This window comes from Polyodon spathula, chromosome 13, assembly GCF_017654505.1.
Source record: "Polyodon spathula isolate WHYD16114869_AA chromosome 13, ASM1765450v1, whole genome shotgun sequence".
In the NCBI taxonomy this organism is placed as follows: Eukaryota; Metazoa; Chordata; class Actinopteri; order Acipenseriformes; family Polyodontidae; genus Polyodon; species Polyodon spathula.
The window spans coordinates 14,651,469-14,666,534 of record NC_054546.1 but is presented as its reverse complement, the minus strand read 5'-3'; the positions used below and the strand labels follow the sequence as shown (position 1 = coordinate 14,666,534).

General features: G+C 40.6%; 1 protein-coding gene across 27 annotated transcripts in view; it reads left to right on the top strand.

Annotated features, from left to right (window-relative positions):
- LOC121325789 (ankyrin-3-like) overlaps window positions 1-15,066 on the top strand; it is a 188,079-nt gene that overhangs the window by 76,127 nt on the left and 96,886 nt on the right. For 26 of the 27 annotated variants that reach the window (XM_041268812.1, XM_041268806.1, XM_041268805.1 and 23 more), the window contains exon 2: window positions 14,219-14,320. In XM_041268812.1, the coding sequence (XP_041124746.1) occupies window positions 14,219-14,320 (102 nt within the window). Of the gene's footprint in view, window positions 1-5,879; window positions 6,150-14,218; window positions 14,321-15,066 lie in introns of those variants that run through there. The other variant, XM_041268816.1, reaches the window with a different exon arrangement.

Genomic DNA, 15,066 nt, shown 5'->3' with positions numbered 1-15,066 from the left:
GGAAGTCATTTTTCTGCAATCACAAATGATTTATCTCAAGATTAATAATCCTCAATTCAATCATATTGTGTTTTATGTGGTAAGAACCGAACACGGTGTTGGTTGGAATATATAAGCATATGTGCCAGTGTAAGATCTACAGCTTGTCTTTCGGTTTCATTGAATTTCAATAGCTTCATAGTTTTTCACTGAAATTACCTGGTTTATTGTTGTTATTTCTGTGACCAGTTTGGAATTGTATACTCAATTGTACTTCAGTTTTTGTTCAAAAGGCAACAATTGTTAAGGTTTGTATGTATAGTAGTTGCTAACAGGTCCTCAAGGGGGTGGAATCTTGCTTGCCCTTTGGCAGGGATGGTCCTAAAAAGAAGCCTGCCTGGGTTTATTAGTTCAGGTGGCTGGGGTTGATTAGTTGATTAGCAATTAACGATCAATCAGCGCCCAGCCACCTGATATAAAAGGAGGCCTCAGCTTCTCATTTGGGAGATGGAGCTGAGGAAGCAGGTTGGTGTTTGTTTTGTGGTTTTTTTGAATTTTCTAAATCCAGTGAAGGCATTGCCCAGCCTGGAAACTTTATTTTTGTGAGTTTTATTTTTGCTTTATTTGTGTTTGAGTATCTGTTATTTTGCCCTTGTGCACTTTATTTTTGTTTATTTATAATAAAACAGTTATTTTTTTGAACTGCAGTCTGTCTCTGGGCCTCTATCCACTCGCCAGCCTGCCACATTTGGTGTCAGAAGTGGGATAGCGCCACCTAGAGGCTCAGAGCAGTATTTTTGTTTTGTTTGGTGGAATTTTTGGGATAATTATTTTTTTTTTTTTTTTTTTTTTTTTTTTTTTTTTTTTTTTTTTTTTTTGAAAAAAAAAAAAAAAAAAAAAAAAATGGGAAAGAAGAGCAGAAAGCGGCAAAGGCAGGAAAAGCAGCTGAAGAAATGTAAGCTGCTGCAGCCACCGCTGGAGGACCCGGCCAGCCTCTTCCCCTGGTGTTCCTGGTGCGGGAAGGAAGACCATCGTTGGCGGTCCTGCCCAGACGTGCCACCGGCAAACTGGTGTGGCCGGTGTGAGGAGGACGGCCACAACTGGGCAGGATGCCCCTACAACCAGGCCCAGGAAGAGGTGCAGTGTTCACCCCGGGCATCAGGGGCCACCCCACTACCTCCAGCACCACCACCTTCACCACCGTCCCAGGAGATCTGGGACTGGTTGATGCACCCTGAGGCAGACCTCGTCCACGATCTCCCCATAGTTATCAACACGCTGTGGCGTCGAGATGGGGAGAGGTGGGAACAGTGGGAGGAACAACACCACCCAGCGTCCTTCCCAGAGGTTGCTCTCATGGTGGTTAATTACCTGGCGGTAGACATGGGAGATCCACCGGTCACTCCAATAAAGAGAGGTGAGCCGCCTTCCCGGGAGCCAGAGAGGGGTGAGCCGCCTTCCCGGGAGCCAGAGAGGGGCGAGGAGCTGCCGTCGCTCCCAGAGCCAGAGAGGGGTGAGGAGCCTCCGTCGTCCCCAGAGCCAGAGAGGGGTGAGGAGCTGCCGTCGTCCCCAGAGCCAGAGAGGGGTGAGGAGCCGCCGTCGCTCCCAGAGCCAGAGAGGGGTGAGGATTCGTCCCCAGAGCCAGAGAGGGGTGAGGAGCTGCCGTCGCTCCCAGAGCCAGAGAGGGGTGAGGAGCTGCCGTCGCTCCCAGAGCCAGAGAGGGGTGAGGAGCTGCCGTCGCTCCCAGAGCCAGAGAGGGGTGAGGAGCTGCCGTCGCTCCCAGAGCCAGAGAGGGGTGAGGAGCTGCCGTCGCTCCCAGAGCCAGAGAGGGGTGAGGAGCTGCCGTCGCTCCCAGAGCCAGAGAGGGGTGAGGAGCTGCCGTCGCTCCCAGAGCCAGAGAGGGGTGAGGAGCTGCCGTCGCTCCCAGAGCCAGAGAGGGGTGAGGAGAGGGCCGTCGCTCCCAGAGCCAGAGAGGGAGGAGGATCTGCCGTCGCTCCCAGAGCCAGAGAGGGGTGAGGATCTGCCGTCGCTCCCAGAGCCAGAGAGGGGGAGGATCTGCCGTCGCTCCCAGAGCCAGAGAGGGAGGAGGATCTGCCGTCGCTCCCAGAGCCAGAGAGGGAGGAGGATCTGCCGTCGCTCCCAGAGCCAGAGAGGGAGGAGGATCTGCCGTCGCTCCCAGAGCCAGAGAGGGGAGGATCTGCTGTCGCTCCCAGAGCCAGAGAGGGAGGAGGATCTGCCGTCGCTCCCAGAGCCAGAGAGGGAGGAGGATCTGCCGTCGCTCCCAGAGCCAGAGAGGGAGGAGGATCTGCTGTCGCTCCCAGAGCCAGAGAGGGAGGAGGATCTGCTGTCGCTCCCAGAGAGAGAGAGGGAGGAGGATCTGCTGTCGCTCCCAGAGAGAGAGAGGGAGGAGGATCTGCCGTCGCTCCCAGAGCCAGAGAGGGAGGAGGATCTGCCGTCGCTCCCAGAGCCAGAGAGGGAGGAGGATCTGCCGTCGCTCCCAGAGCCAGAGAGGGAGGAGGATCTGCCGTCGCTCCCAGAGCCAGAGAGGGAGGAGGAGCTGCCGTCGCTCCCAGAGCCAGAGAGGGGTGAGGATCTGCCGTCGCTCCCAGAGCCAGAGAGGGAGGAGGATCTGCCGTCGCTCCCAGAGCCAGAGAGGGAGGAGGAGCTGCCGTCGCTCCCAGAGCCAGAGAGGGGAGGAGGAGCCGCCGTCGCTCCCAGAGCCAGAGAGGGAGGAGGATCTGCCGCGCTCCGAGCCAGAGGGAGGGGCCGCCGCCGCCGCCTCCGCCACCTCCGCCACCTCCGCCACCAGAGGGAGCCGGGCCGCCGTCGCCTCCGCCACCAGAGGGAGCCGGGCCGCCGTCGCCGCCTCCGCCACCAGAGGGAGCCGGGCCGCCGTCGCCGCCTCCGCCACCAGAGGGAGCCGGGCCGCCGTCGCCGCCTCCGCCACCAGAGGGAGCCGGGCCGCCGTCGCCGCCTCCGCCACCAGAGGGAGCCGGGCCGCCGTCGCCGTGCTACCTTGGAGATTCGGGGCCCCCTCAACCAAAGAAGGCTTGGGGGCTCCGACATCAACCCCGCCCACCACCACCCACCATAACAGCCCACCCAAGGGACATAATTGGACTCTTGGGGGGAGGGGGGGGGGAAGGGGGGAGTTGGCCGATTGCGGCCGGTGTACGTTGTACATGGGGGGAGGTGTGTGGCAGAGCAAAGCTCTGCCCTCTTTTAAATTGGCAGGGATGGGGATGCTTGCTAGTATAGCTCACAAGACTGTTATTCCTACCTCCAGGGGGAAGGACGACAAGCTCTGTCTCTGAATGTGTGTGAATGTGTAAGAGTTTGCCTGTGAACAAAAGCAAAGCACCTGCAGAGCTATGTTGGTCTATCTGAAAGGCATATATCCATGTAATAGACCACAGTGTAATACCAGTGAATACATTAATTCTGAAACAGAGATTGGAGGCACTAAATCTTCATCAAGAGTGATGATCACACTGCTGAAGACGTCACAGTCTGTGTGATCAATAAGTACTATGGAACAAATGTTGCTCGGAAACAAAAGGAATGCCAGTTTATCTTCAAACTGGGAACTTTGGAACCTCTGGGAATGAACATTCTATTCTAATAATCATGACTCCATCCACAGAATTTTTGAATAATTACAAATCTTGAATAATAAGTTTACTGCACTGTGTTATTTTTCTTTTTAAACGGCTGAAGAAGGGCTTTTGTCAGAATTTTTTTTTTGTCTTTCAAACCTTTTGTGGACACCTTTATATATATATATATATATATATATATATATATATATATATATATATATATATATATATATATATATATATATAATTATTGTATTATTATTGTGACAGTGTAAGATCTACAGCTTGCCTTATGAGTCAGTGATTAGAAATCCTGGCCTCCATCTGCCATGTGATTGGTTCACATCACTGTCAGTCCTGCCCCATTTCAAAGGATAACTTTGCTATCTCTACGGTATGAGCTTCAAAAACATGTTTTGTTATTTGTTTATGTTATTTATTTACTTATGCTGTATCAGCTATATTTAAACAAAATATATAAAGTCGTATTTACTATCCAACCTTGCTTCACTTATTTTCTTGACTGATTCGTATTAAATATGTACTACAGACTCAGACATATTGGAAAATTTTAATGCCTTGGGAAGACTATTGTTACCAACAGGGGGCTATAATGCCCGACTTGCACCCTGGAGGTAACAATAGTCTTCGAGGAGGGGTCAGTAATTGTGTATCAGAAGCCCAGGTCCCTATTCGTATTATATATATATAGATATATATATATATATATATATATATATATATATATATATATATATATATATATATATATATATATATATATATATAGGTTCCCTGTCAACAATGTTTAACTGTATAAGGCATTGTACTTTTCAAAATATGCCACCGATCATATGGTCATATTTTGTGAAATAAATATTTGTGGGCAATCAAACATTAAAGGTTCAGCTTTTTTTGATTTTTTTTTTAAGCTAAAAAAAGTGTTTTAGTGCATGTTAGATGCTTGGGTATTTTTCTGTGAAGTAACACCTTTTCACTTGATGGTCCCCGATTTCATTGCAGTTCATTTCAGCTGAGAAAGTAGTTTTCGTCTGAATGGATATTGGATTTGTCAGCTAATTTTCTAGTTGTCAGGTTGTCCTTGTCTCAAAAGCCACCATCCCAATCAGAAATAACAGATATTTTCAACAGTTACATGAATATCAAAGTTTAGTTAATCTCTTATTAAAACAGGTTAAAAAAAAAAATGTTATAGAACCACTGTACCTTCGTATGTTTCTGAAAGTATTGGCATAACTTTAATAAAATAGCCAGCTGCCTTAGTAAGGTCAGACAGCAAATAAGTCTATCATTGGTTCAGGTACTTCTGACTGAGAGAAAAAAAGACAATCAACCATGTTTTCTTTTTTTCTTTATTATTACTATTCCCTTACATTTTAATGATATTTGCACCTCAGGAGATGCTCTCACTTTGAACCAAGTTTCTTTTGTTTTGTTGGCAATATACTCCATAGCGCTAGATAGGTCTGGCACTTACTTCTGTGAGGATACTTTGTCTGATCTTAACAAAGGATAGATGTGTGCACTGGTGAGAGCTTTAAGAACCACTATGAATCCTTGCAAACATCATAAAAAGGTTCGGGGGTGCACAGACTAATAAAATATCGTCTGAAGCTTTATTTAAGAAAAAAATCTTTAGAAACTTTGAGAAGTGTCAACATGAATAAAAAAGGGAATGCATTTCAAAACCGTTTTCAAAGGAACTTTCATTTTAAATGCCATATTTTAGTTAAACAGACATCTTAAGCACACAATAAAAGCACGGCATTCACTGCTTTTGATGATCAATCTTGTTACACCAGATAAATAAACTTTGTGATCTCAGACATCAGTGTCATGTGTCTTTCTGCTTATCCAAATTATATTGTCTCCAGTTACAGCCAAACCTTAGGGTTTTAATACCAGGGTAAATGCACTCAAATCCTCCTAAGCCAGGACAGTTGATTTTGTGCTGCACTTGGGCAGAATGGGTGGATAACTCTTAATGGTGGCTGTCCGGAATGAAACATCCAGTGGTGGTCTGCATTGTGGGGAAAAGAGCTGATAAGCAGGATAACAAAAAGGTCTGCGCAGAAACTGTTCCGGGCTGGCAGAGGCAGGCAGGCAGGCAGGCTGGCAACAGAGCCCTTGCAAAACATCTGATTCTACTGCTATTTTTGTAACCTACATATCATGCTTACATACCCACTGACTGACTAGAGCCGACAAATATGGTAAGTTGAGCTCGGAATCCTGGGTTGGCTTCCGTGAAGAGAGCAGAGTGGCCCGAGAGGGTTTGTAGATAGACACAGTACCTGTCATTGTTGACATTTAAACTGCAGTAGATTATTGCATTGTTTCGAGAGTCTCCTTGGTGCACTTCTTTTAAAGCAAAGATTAGCACAGGGCCCATGTATTTACATTTCTTCAAAGCAGGTATTTTTGGATGTGACACAATGTCACTCTGCATTTCCTAATCCCTGGTGGTAACTAATTGAATCATCGGGTTTCATTCTGAGCTGCAGGGAAAAAAACATGGCAGTGGAGGAGGAAACCGATTTTCTAGCGCAAGTAAGCATTTTGTTTTTAAAATCTCCAGCCGAGGTCACATTCTTTCTGTTTTTCTGTATAGCGCTGTAGGAATGCTTCTGTACCTATAGTCCTGTCAGTGCTCTTTTGTAGTGTAGCTTTTCTTCTGAACACCCATTTTGGATAATATTTAATGGCTTATTTCACAAACATGGCAAATTTATTTAAAAAAAACAAAAAAACAAAACAGAAACACTCTAGACTTTGGCTCCTATCCAGGTAATGTACCGTACAACCTGAAATAGAGTCTGTGAAGGTTATTGTATTCAGTTTTTTCTTTCTACTCTAGTAATTGTCACTAACTGGCTGGGAGTTATGAACGAGTGACATGTAAAAGAATTAGTGTTGGTTTGGGTGAAGTGGGGTTTGAATTAAAATAAAGATGTATAGCTGGCCTCATTGTATGATACAATAATTGACCTTCAGAAACATCATTCTTTGTTTTCCAGTTAGCATTTTTTTTTTTAAGGTTTTGTTTTTTGGAATCTTTATAAATGTTTTGCATATTGGTTTGTAATTAAAAAAAAAAAAAAAAAAGCTGTTCCTGTTTTAAATTCTATCCAAATCTAATTTATAAAGATAAAGAAAGTATGGGTTTTCTTTTTTTTTTCATCAATAGCTCTGTTCATCTAAAATCAAAAGTGTGTCTCGCATTTAACACATTACCCTATTATGAAAAGAATTGCATTCAGGAATATTACTGTAATCAGGCAATTTTCCCAGAAAAATGACAGGGATGTATACAAAATACATAATTACTGTAAATTAAAAATACAATTTTGTAGGTGCAATGCAGTGTATTGTGAATTACAGTGCAAGTGAAGTGAATATTTCACCCCAGGGAATTAAAATACCAGTGTAGCTGACTTGGACTAATAGGTCAACTGAAAGTGAATTGAGCTGACTCTGTAGAATGCTTGTTGACTTGTTGTGTGTGCCTCCTAGTAACCAAACCTAAATACAAAAAGAGGCTAACACCTCGAACCGGTGCTTGCTTTCAATCATCGCATTATCAAAGTGAATATATAGTTAATAGTTAGGCTTATACACATTAGAGTTTCCTTCAGATTTGAATTCTGAACATGCAGAAATAGCGAAGGCCAAAATGGCTGTATTTTCGAGTCTGTTTTATACAGCAGTTGATTAGTTTTGAGCTAACCGGAATTCATAATTAACATATAATGAAACCTATTCATTGCTGTAACAGGGTGATTTGTTACATGTGTGGGTCACCACTGAACAATACTGAAGCAGACACAGAGCATTGGGTGTTGACACGCCACACAGACGCGCAGATTTAATTCAACACAAGTGCTGACGCTAGGATACTAGCAATGGTAGCCCTGGTGTCACATTTAATAAAGAAAGCAAAATAAATCTAAAAGTAAAAGTTTGCTACACAAATGGCGCGCGCTGGACCTACTAAAAGGAATGTCTCCCTCCAGGAAACTACTATTCTTACGCAAAACCTCTTTGTACCCTGGGTTTTGGTTGTGTGCAGGGGTAGATGCTCCCAGGGTTAGTACTAGCTCCATAGCTTCCGTTCGGGTTGAAAGGAGTCTGCACACGACACGAAACAAAACATAGCAATCTTTCACTCAGCACCCGTCTGTATGGCTATGGCCATGCAGTAGCCTCGAGCCATGATGCAGACACTTTTTTGAGCTCCGTGCAGCCTCCTCGGGCACCCCCCCCCCACCAGTCCAGACCTTCCTATCAGCTCAATGCCGGGCGAGCCCACCTGCTCAATTACTTCCTTAGCAACGTGTCTCCTGTTGTGCATCCCAGCAGCTTCATAAAGGCACACATGCACCCAAGAATTAGCGACATGATCTCCTTGTCACAAGTGCACAACAAGGTTTGCTGCCTTTGCCAATTAAGGATATTCATGACATTATGCAGCAAATTTCAACAAAATATGTGTTTCAGTGGCTTCACTGATTTTAGTGTTTGAGTTATAGAGGAACAACCTGTAACTGCATCTTCCTGTTCTGTTTCTGTGCACAATACAAGTGAATGTTACTGAGTCTTAGGGCAAAGCTACCACTTATATTCTACAGTTGATGAACAACTTGCATGATAAGTTCCCTTGCAGGGAAGTTTTATGAAAGCTTATTACTCAAGATTTGGAAACAATTGACAGTTCATATCATTGTCATGTCATCCCCCATTTTTTACAAATAATTTAGTATTTACATTTTGTTAAAATACATTTTTATGTAATTTTATAAGAAGCTGTTTATTAATATATGCCATCATTTACAAAGATGTGTACAGAATGTAGTTTTGAAAGTGCACTCCCTTTGAATTATCTGGTACACTGCTTCTGCCTCTTCCAGAAGAGGCCTTCAGTTCAATTATGACATCAGTTGCCATGGCACTGGCTATAGACTGTCATTTTGCCTGACTCATACCCATAACTGTTCTGAGAAGTCTCTGGTAGAGTCAATACACCTTTAATAAAGCAATACGCATTTTCAGAATTCTACAGTGTGCTGTTGGGGGTGCATGTATATTGTGCAGTGTGCAATGTGGCAGCTTGTGATAAAGGCATTAGTTAAGAGTATTGTCAGTAGCTGACTCTTTAATAGGTTTGTGTAAGACTGTGTATGATAAACCAATTTGAAACAGTATCTCCGTTCTTTTATTTCTATCAGTAGAGAGGCACCAGTAATAAGCAGGAATGTTTCAGAAGTCCTTTACTGTTAACATTGTGACACAGTAAATATTCCATGCATGTGCATGTCTGAAATCCCTTACAGAAAAGTCCTATAGGATCCTATAGTGGTACTACTGTATAGGACATTATGGGACTAAAAAGGTTTTTTAGAGAAATCCTAAAGGATTATTTAAAAAAAATATCCTCCTATAGTACTCAAAAGGGTCTCCCTACAGTAGTAGGACTAAAAAGATTTTAAAGAAGTCCTATAGGATATTTTATAGGACTTGACCAATTTACTATAGGACTTTCTATAGGTTATTTCCGTAAGGGGATCCAAGTTTATAGTGTGTCACAGGGCTAGACATGGTATTTGTCTCATTGGTTTTATTAAACTTTGCCTCACTGAATATACAAAATAGAGCAAGGTTCACCAAGTATGCAGCCAGGTAGTCATCCTTTTCATGAGTGAAGTGCTGCACAGTTATTACACGTAAACACTAACCACAATACATAGGTCTATAATAAAATGCAATTTACAATGCCATACATAGGTATTTGCACAGGGCTTTTTAAAGGGATTATTTTATCATATATATTTTCATAATATAACATTTTTATCTGTAAGACAATGAGGGAGTAATAGAGAGATACTTGTTTTCTATTTTAAATACCAGAATATTGCCATTGGTGGTTAAAATGTAGAACTTGGCATTTTAGCTGGTACATTTGCTGCTATATGTAATAGTGTTCAGTGTGCAGATCTATTATATGTCAACGATCTATGAACTATTGGTGATTTACCCACCTGCACTATAATCCCTGTTGGACACCATTGGCTAAGGTGCAGTAATGGTTAAAATACTACTTGTGATTAAATAAATATTGACACTGGGCCCTATTCTCATAACTTCAAGGATTATTTTTATGTTTTGTTAAGGACTTTTATTTTTTTATTTTTTTAAAGATAAGTTTAATTAAATACATTAAGTCTGTGTACATAAAACATTTCTCAGATTTTTTTTTTAGAGAGATTTATTTGTTTATTCTCATGTTCCAAACACTTCTTAACCTATGAGAACTTCCAAACTACCACCCCTTAAAGACTGGGGAAAACCCATTGTATTTACATATTTTTTATTATGCTGTTCTGTTCTATTAACACCAATGGTCATATTTCTCTTGTAACTAGAGCTGTATTCAAGCCTAGGCACCCAGAGGTTAAAGATGTGAGAAGCTGTGCCCTCTCTACTTGACATGTTTTTATTTGTATTAATTTACAAAGTCATCTAATTAACCCTCCTATTATGTTCAGAATTTAGGTACATCTGTTATGTTTTGGGTCATATTGACCTGATGCAATTTCAAACTAATTTAAACAGCCTTAAATTGATTAACTGTTTTTATTTGCAAAGGTGTTACTCTTTTATGCTCTTTTAGTCCAGGAGCTGTGATAAAACGTGTTTGACTGCCAGCCTGGGAGCTCCTCATTTTAGAATGTCTTTACCAATGAGATACTGTTGCAATACTGAAGAGAAAATTAGATATATTGTTTGTTTTTTTCTTTATAGATATCTCCAGACAGATGCAGCCATTTCCAGAGATAATAATAATAATAATAATAATAATAATAATAATAAATAATAATAATAATAATAATAATAATAATAAAATAACAAATTAAATAAGTTTGTTTTATTCCTGCACACAATTTTACATAGATAAATGCCACGGGTCACAGTGACCCGAAACATCTTATTTGTATACATGACCTGTTCTAAAAAAAAAAAATAAACATCTCAAAGGTTCTGTTTTCTGTGTATAAGTTCATGACTCCAACTTAGGAAAAGTCATAAAATATTATACAGAAAATGAAAAGAAAAATAGCATTTAAGCTAATTGGAAACTTGAGTTGGGTCAGATAGACCCGAAACCTAATAGGAGGGTTAATTAAAACACCTCAAATGCTTTGAACTGAGCTCTTCCGCAGCACAGCAATATTACCAATTTCTGCTCATTAAAATGAATATGCTTACAATCTATCAAAGAGCTGAAAAGCACTAGTATTAACTGTGTGGGAACTATTGAAGTTAGTTAATTGAAGTTTGGAAAATATGTGCTTGAGAAGTGTGGCTTTGTTAAGTTCTTCCAATTAAATACAGAAACACTGACGTTGGGCAAGATACATGTATGAATCAGGTTCATTGTCCTTAATTAGTGTAGGTCTAGGATTATGACATTTAATTCCCTCGGTTCAATAGAAGTAGAACTTTGATGTTACAGCCCCTTCAGACTGGTTTTTATACATTCTGTTAACCATTTGTCTTAGCTTTTTCATTCCAGTACCATATTTATTCTGCAATTTATACTTTGTTTTGACTGGTTTTCAGGTAATTTTGCAGTTACTTGAGAACAGCGCCTTGGTTTCTGAGATTTGTTTTTGTCTTCAGTTCTTACAAATGTGAAGTGGCCTTTACTGCTAGAACTAGTAATTCTGGGCAATTGGAGCACAGCCTGAACATAGCATACTAGGCACTGAACACATCAGGCTTTCTTATAGTACCCATTATTTTCCATGGCAAGTAGACGTCACTTCAGACACAAATACGTCATTCAGTACTGAATTTCTCATAATAGTGGCTGTATTTAAGTTTTTTTTCAAAATTATTCCTTGAGAGTGGCATCATTGGGCACAAAATGTAAGCTGAACGGTTCAGAACGATGATATATCACAAAGTAATACATTCGTGTGAGAGGTGAAGTTGTAAAACCTAAAACATAAAGAATTGTCCAGGGTGCATTATATTATCTGTGTTTCATCCCTGGGGTAAATGGTATGCCAGCAAATGCCAAGCTCTAATAAGCCCAACAGCCTTGTATTTTTATGTAGGCCAGTTGGATATTTCTGATATGTGCACAGTCAGTTAAAGACCTTTTTACACATACTGCTCCTTGCCACTTTGGTGTGCTGTTTGTGTTTCTGGTTCAGATCCATATCAAGAACACTATAATGTGTTTCCTTTTGCCAGTTTGTGATGAATTTTGAAAACAAATTACCGCAAGTGTTGCTGCGCACGGTACTCCATAAAAGCCCACAGTGAAAAGTCCCTGTGGATTCCTGCCTGCTATGCGACTGGTGTTTCTAGTTTGTCTATGTGCATGTGCGTGTGTGTTTGTGTATGCATATGTGTGTTGTGTGTGTTGGGAGTATCTTTTTTTAAGGTCATGTATTTCTTAAGGATACAGAGACATCCCCTCTCATTACAGTTTTGTACATGGTTAGTAATGACAAAACCACACATAATAAACATATATTAAATGGCAATTACTTGATAATAGCTTACCTAGGGGCCACATGGGCTTCCCTCAAGGCCTTGAAGGCCAGGTGACCCTGTTATGACACAAATCAGTTATAAGAAGTTGAATTGAATGAATGTTGACAGGTGCTGCGGTTCTTTGCAATTTAACCACCCTATGAGGTTCATTCTTGCAAAGCTTGGTATGGAAATGAGATCATTTCTCCATATACAATAGTAACAGATTAAAATCAAAATAATTTTTCCATGTAACCTCAAAAAGTACTGTATTACTTTAAGTATTTGTAACAACGTTAATTACCGCTGATATGTAACAGTTGTCAGGGATTTTCAACCACACTATTAGAATACAGTGTTGGCAGAAGAACCATTCTGATGTGCCTTTCAGATTAGTGATTTAACAGGGACTGTTAAATCTCATTTGAAACCCAATACCACTGACACATTTTGGTTCTCTCCCCAGAGTATTAGATAATGGGGTGACAGCATTGCACAGCTAGAATGTCAATTTCAGTTTAAATGAAATTGATTGTTTTTTGTTGTGACCACCATTACCAAAGACTCTCCGATGGCAACACAGTAGTGACAACTAACAGTGGCTATGAAGTAGTCTAGGGACAATGGTAGGACACGGGGAGCTAAAGTTGTATAAGCCATTAGGATGGTATCACAGTAGTGACATGTTGACATGGCAGTAACCAATGCACATATTGACCTTGTGCAACACTTACTGTAGTATTCATTGCATTTCCATTGCTGGTAATGTTTTTCTGCAAGGTTGTGCCAGTGGTTTTCTAATGGTATTTGTTTTTTAAACTTCTCTCTGTAAAAGCAATTAGGGAGGTGTATGGGCATTCTTCTGAAGGCTTAGTAGCATGTGTTTGTTAAGATTTTACTGCCAGAGTGCTTCTCAGTTTAAGCCTTATTGAAATTATAAACACCTGCTTGTTTCCTGGAAAAGTAACCTGTCAACAGGAGCCTGTCAGTTTAAAGTAACGCTGCTGTGCTTGTGGCTAAATATAGGGCCTACAGAAGTCTGGTAATGCACTGTTAATTATCCCTTTAGACTGCTTTGATAAAACATGGCTTTGTTTCCTGTGTTCTTTTAATAGATGCTGTATATCATCGTATATTTCATATTCTTTTCTGATTTGAGCGATTTTAAAAATAAATTATGAGAGTTATTGAACACGCCTGAAAAACCCTTAACAGAACACAGCATTATCAGCAGTGACAACACCATGGATTTGAAACACATCACACATTGGTCCTGTTACACACTGGTATTGATATCTTGCTACGTGCTGTGGGTTACCAGCAGTGTGTCATACCATTGTGACAATAGTGGTTTGTCACGATATTAACATTTTTCAAATTTGGTTCTATACTAATAGCACACACTATTGTAACTGCTCCATAAGCCATAAGTGCAGGACCTTTTGTAGTGCCACTGCATTACCATTGAAGATAATTAAAGGGTACTTTTGGTACTTCAGTTAATAAGAACATACAATTATTGTATGTAATGACTGCATAGCAACCTAGAAACTGGTATTAGGATCTGGATTGGATTGTACTGCTATGCAATGGGATCCTTATTTCCAGTCATGCATCTCCATGGCCATCCTTTGCTTATCTAAGTCTTCTTCTGAGAGACTGATAAAAAATATTTAATTGAGCAGACCTAACTGGAAAGATAGCTAATTAAATAAAAAAAAAACATGTTCAAGTAAATATGTTTTCAAATCAAACACATGCCTGTCCTATCTGTTCCTGTTTGAGTAGCCTTGGGCTTAATAAGGCCTTCACTGTTTACCCAGGATAAGTCGAGGAAGTCTCAGCATGCTTGCATCCAGAGTGAGGACTTGGGATGAATTTCAGAACCATAGGCCATTACAGCCTTATAAACTTAAATTAATTCATGTCAACTAAACCATTATAGGAGCCAGTGGAATTAAGCCATGATTGAATTACTATGTTCTCTTTGAAAGTTTCCTTGCCTAAAAAGTTTTTTTTGTAAACATAATGTTCAATATCCCATGTTTAAATGTACCTTTTTTTTTCTTTGTTCACAGTCTGACAGCAATGCCAGTTACCTGAGAGCTGCACGGGCTGGAAACTTAGAAAAGGCCCTTGATTACCTGAAGACTGGGGTCGACATCAACATCTGCAACCAGGTCAGAGAGTTCAATAAAAATACTATTTAAAAAATAAGAATACATAGAAGGTACTCCACGAACACTGTATGTTTGTGTAGCAAGTACCGTGCATGGAAAAGAGAGAGGGGTCAGTAATGATCGAAACAGGTAGATCTAAGTACCATAATTAATAAAGTTCTCCTGAAAAGCAAACATCCAATAGTGAGTGTTAGTCTCGTCAGTTTATTTTGATCTGTAAAAATCTAAAACAACATCCGGAAGGTTCACATCAGATCTGATTTATGTTATACTGTATGTTTTAAACCTAAATTAAACAGCTGAATTTAGATAACTACTTAGCTCTGAAAACGTGTGTACAGTAATTTGTAACAGTGCGATGTACTGATCGACTTTTTCATGACACTGACAGCTGTGGCGTGGGATGTATGTTACCGATATACCTACTTTTGGTTTGCAACTGAATTCCTACACACATACTTTCGTAATATTATTATACAAATAATATGAATGTTATTACAGTATACAGTGTTAATATCATATTTCATTAATTCTGTATAATGTGTCAGGGCATTTTATATATATATACAGACGTGCTCAAATTTGTTGGTACCCTTACAGCTCATTGAAATAATGCTTCATTCCTCCTGAAAAGTGATGAAATTAAAAGCTATTTTATCATGTATACTTGCATGCCTTTGGTATGCCATAGAATAAAGCGAAGAAGCTGTGAAAAGAGATGAATTATTGCTTATTCTACAAAGATA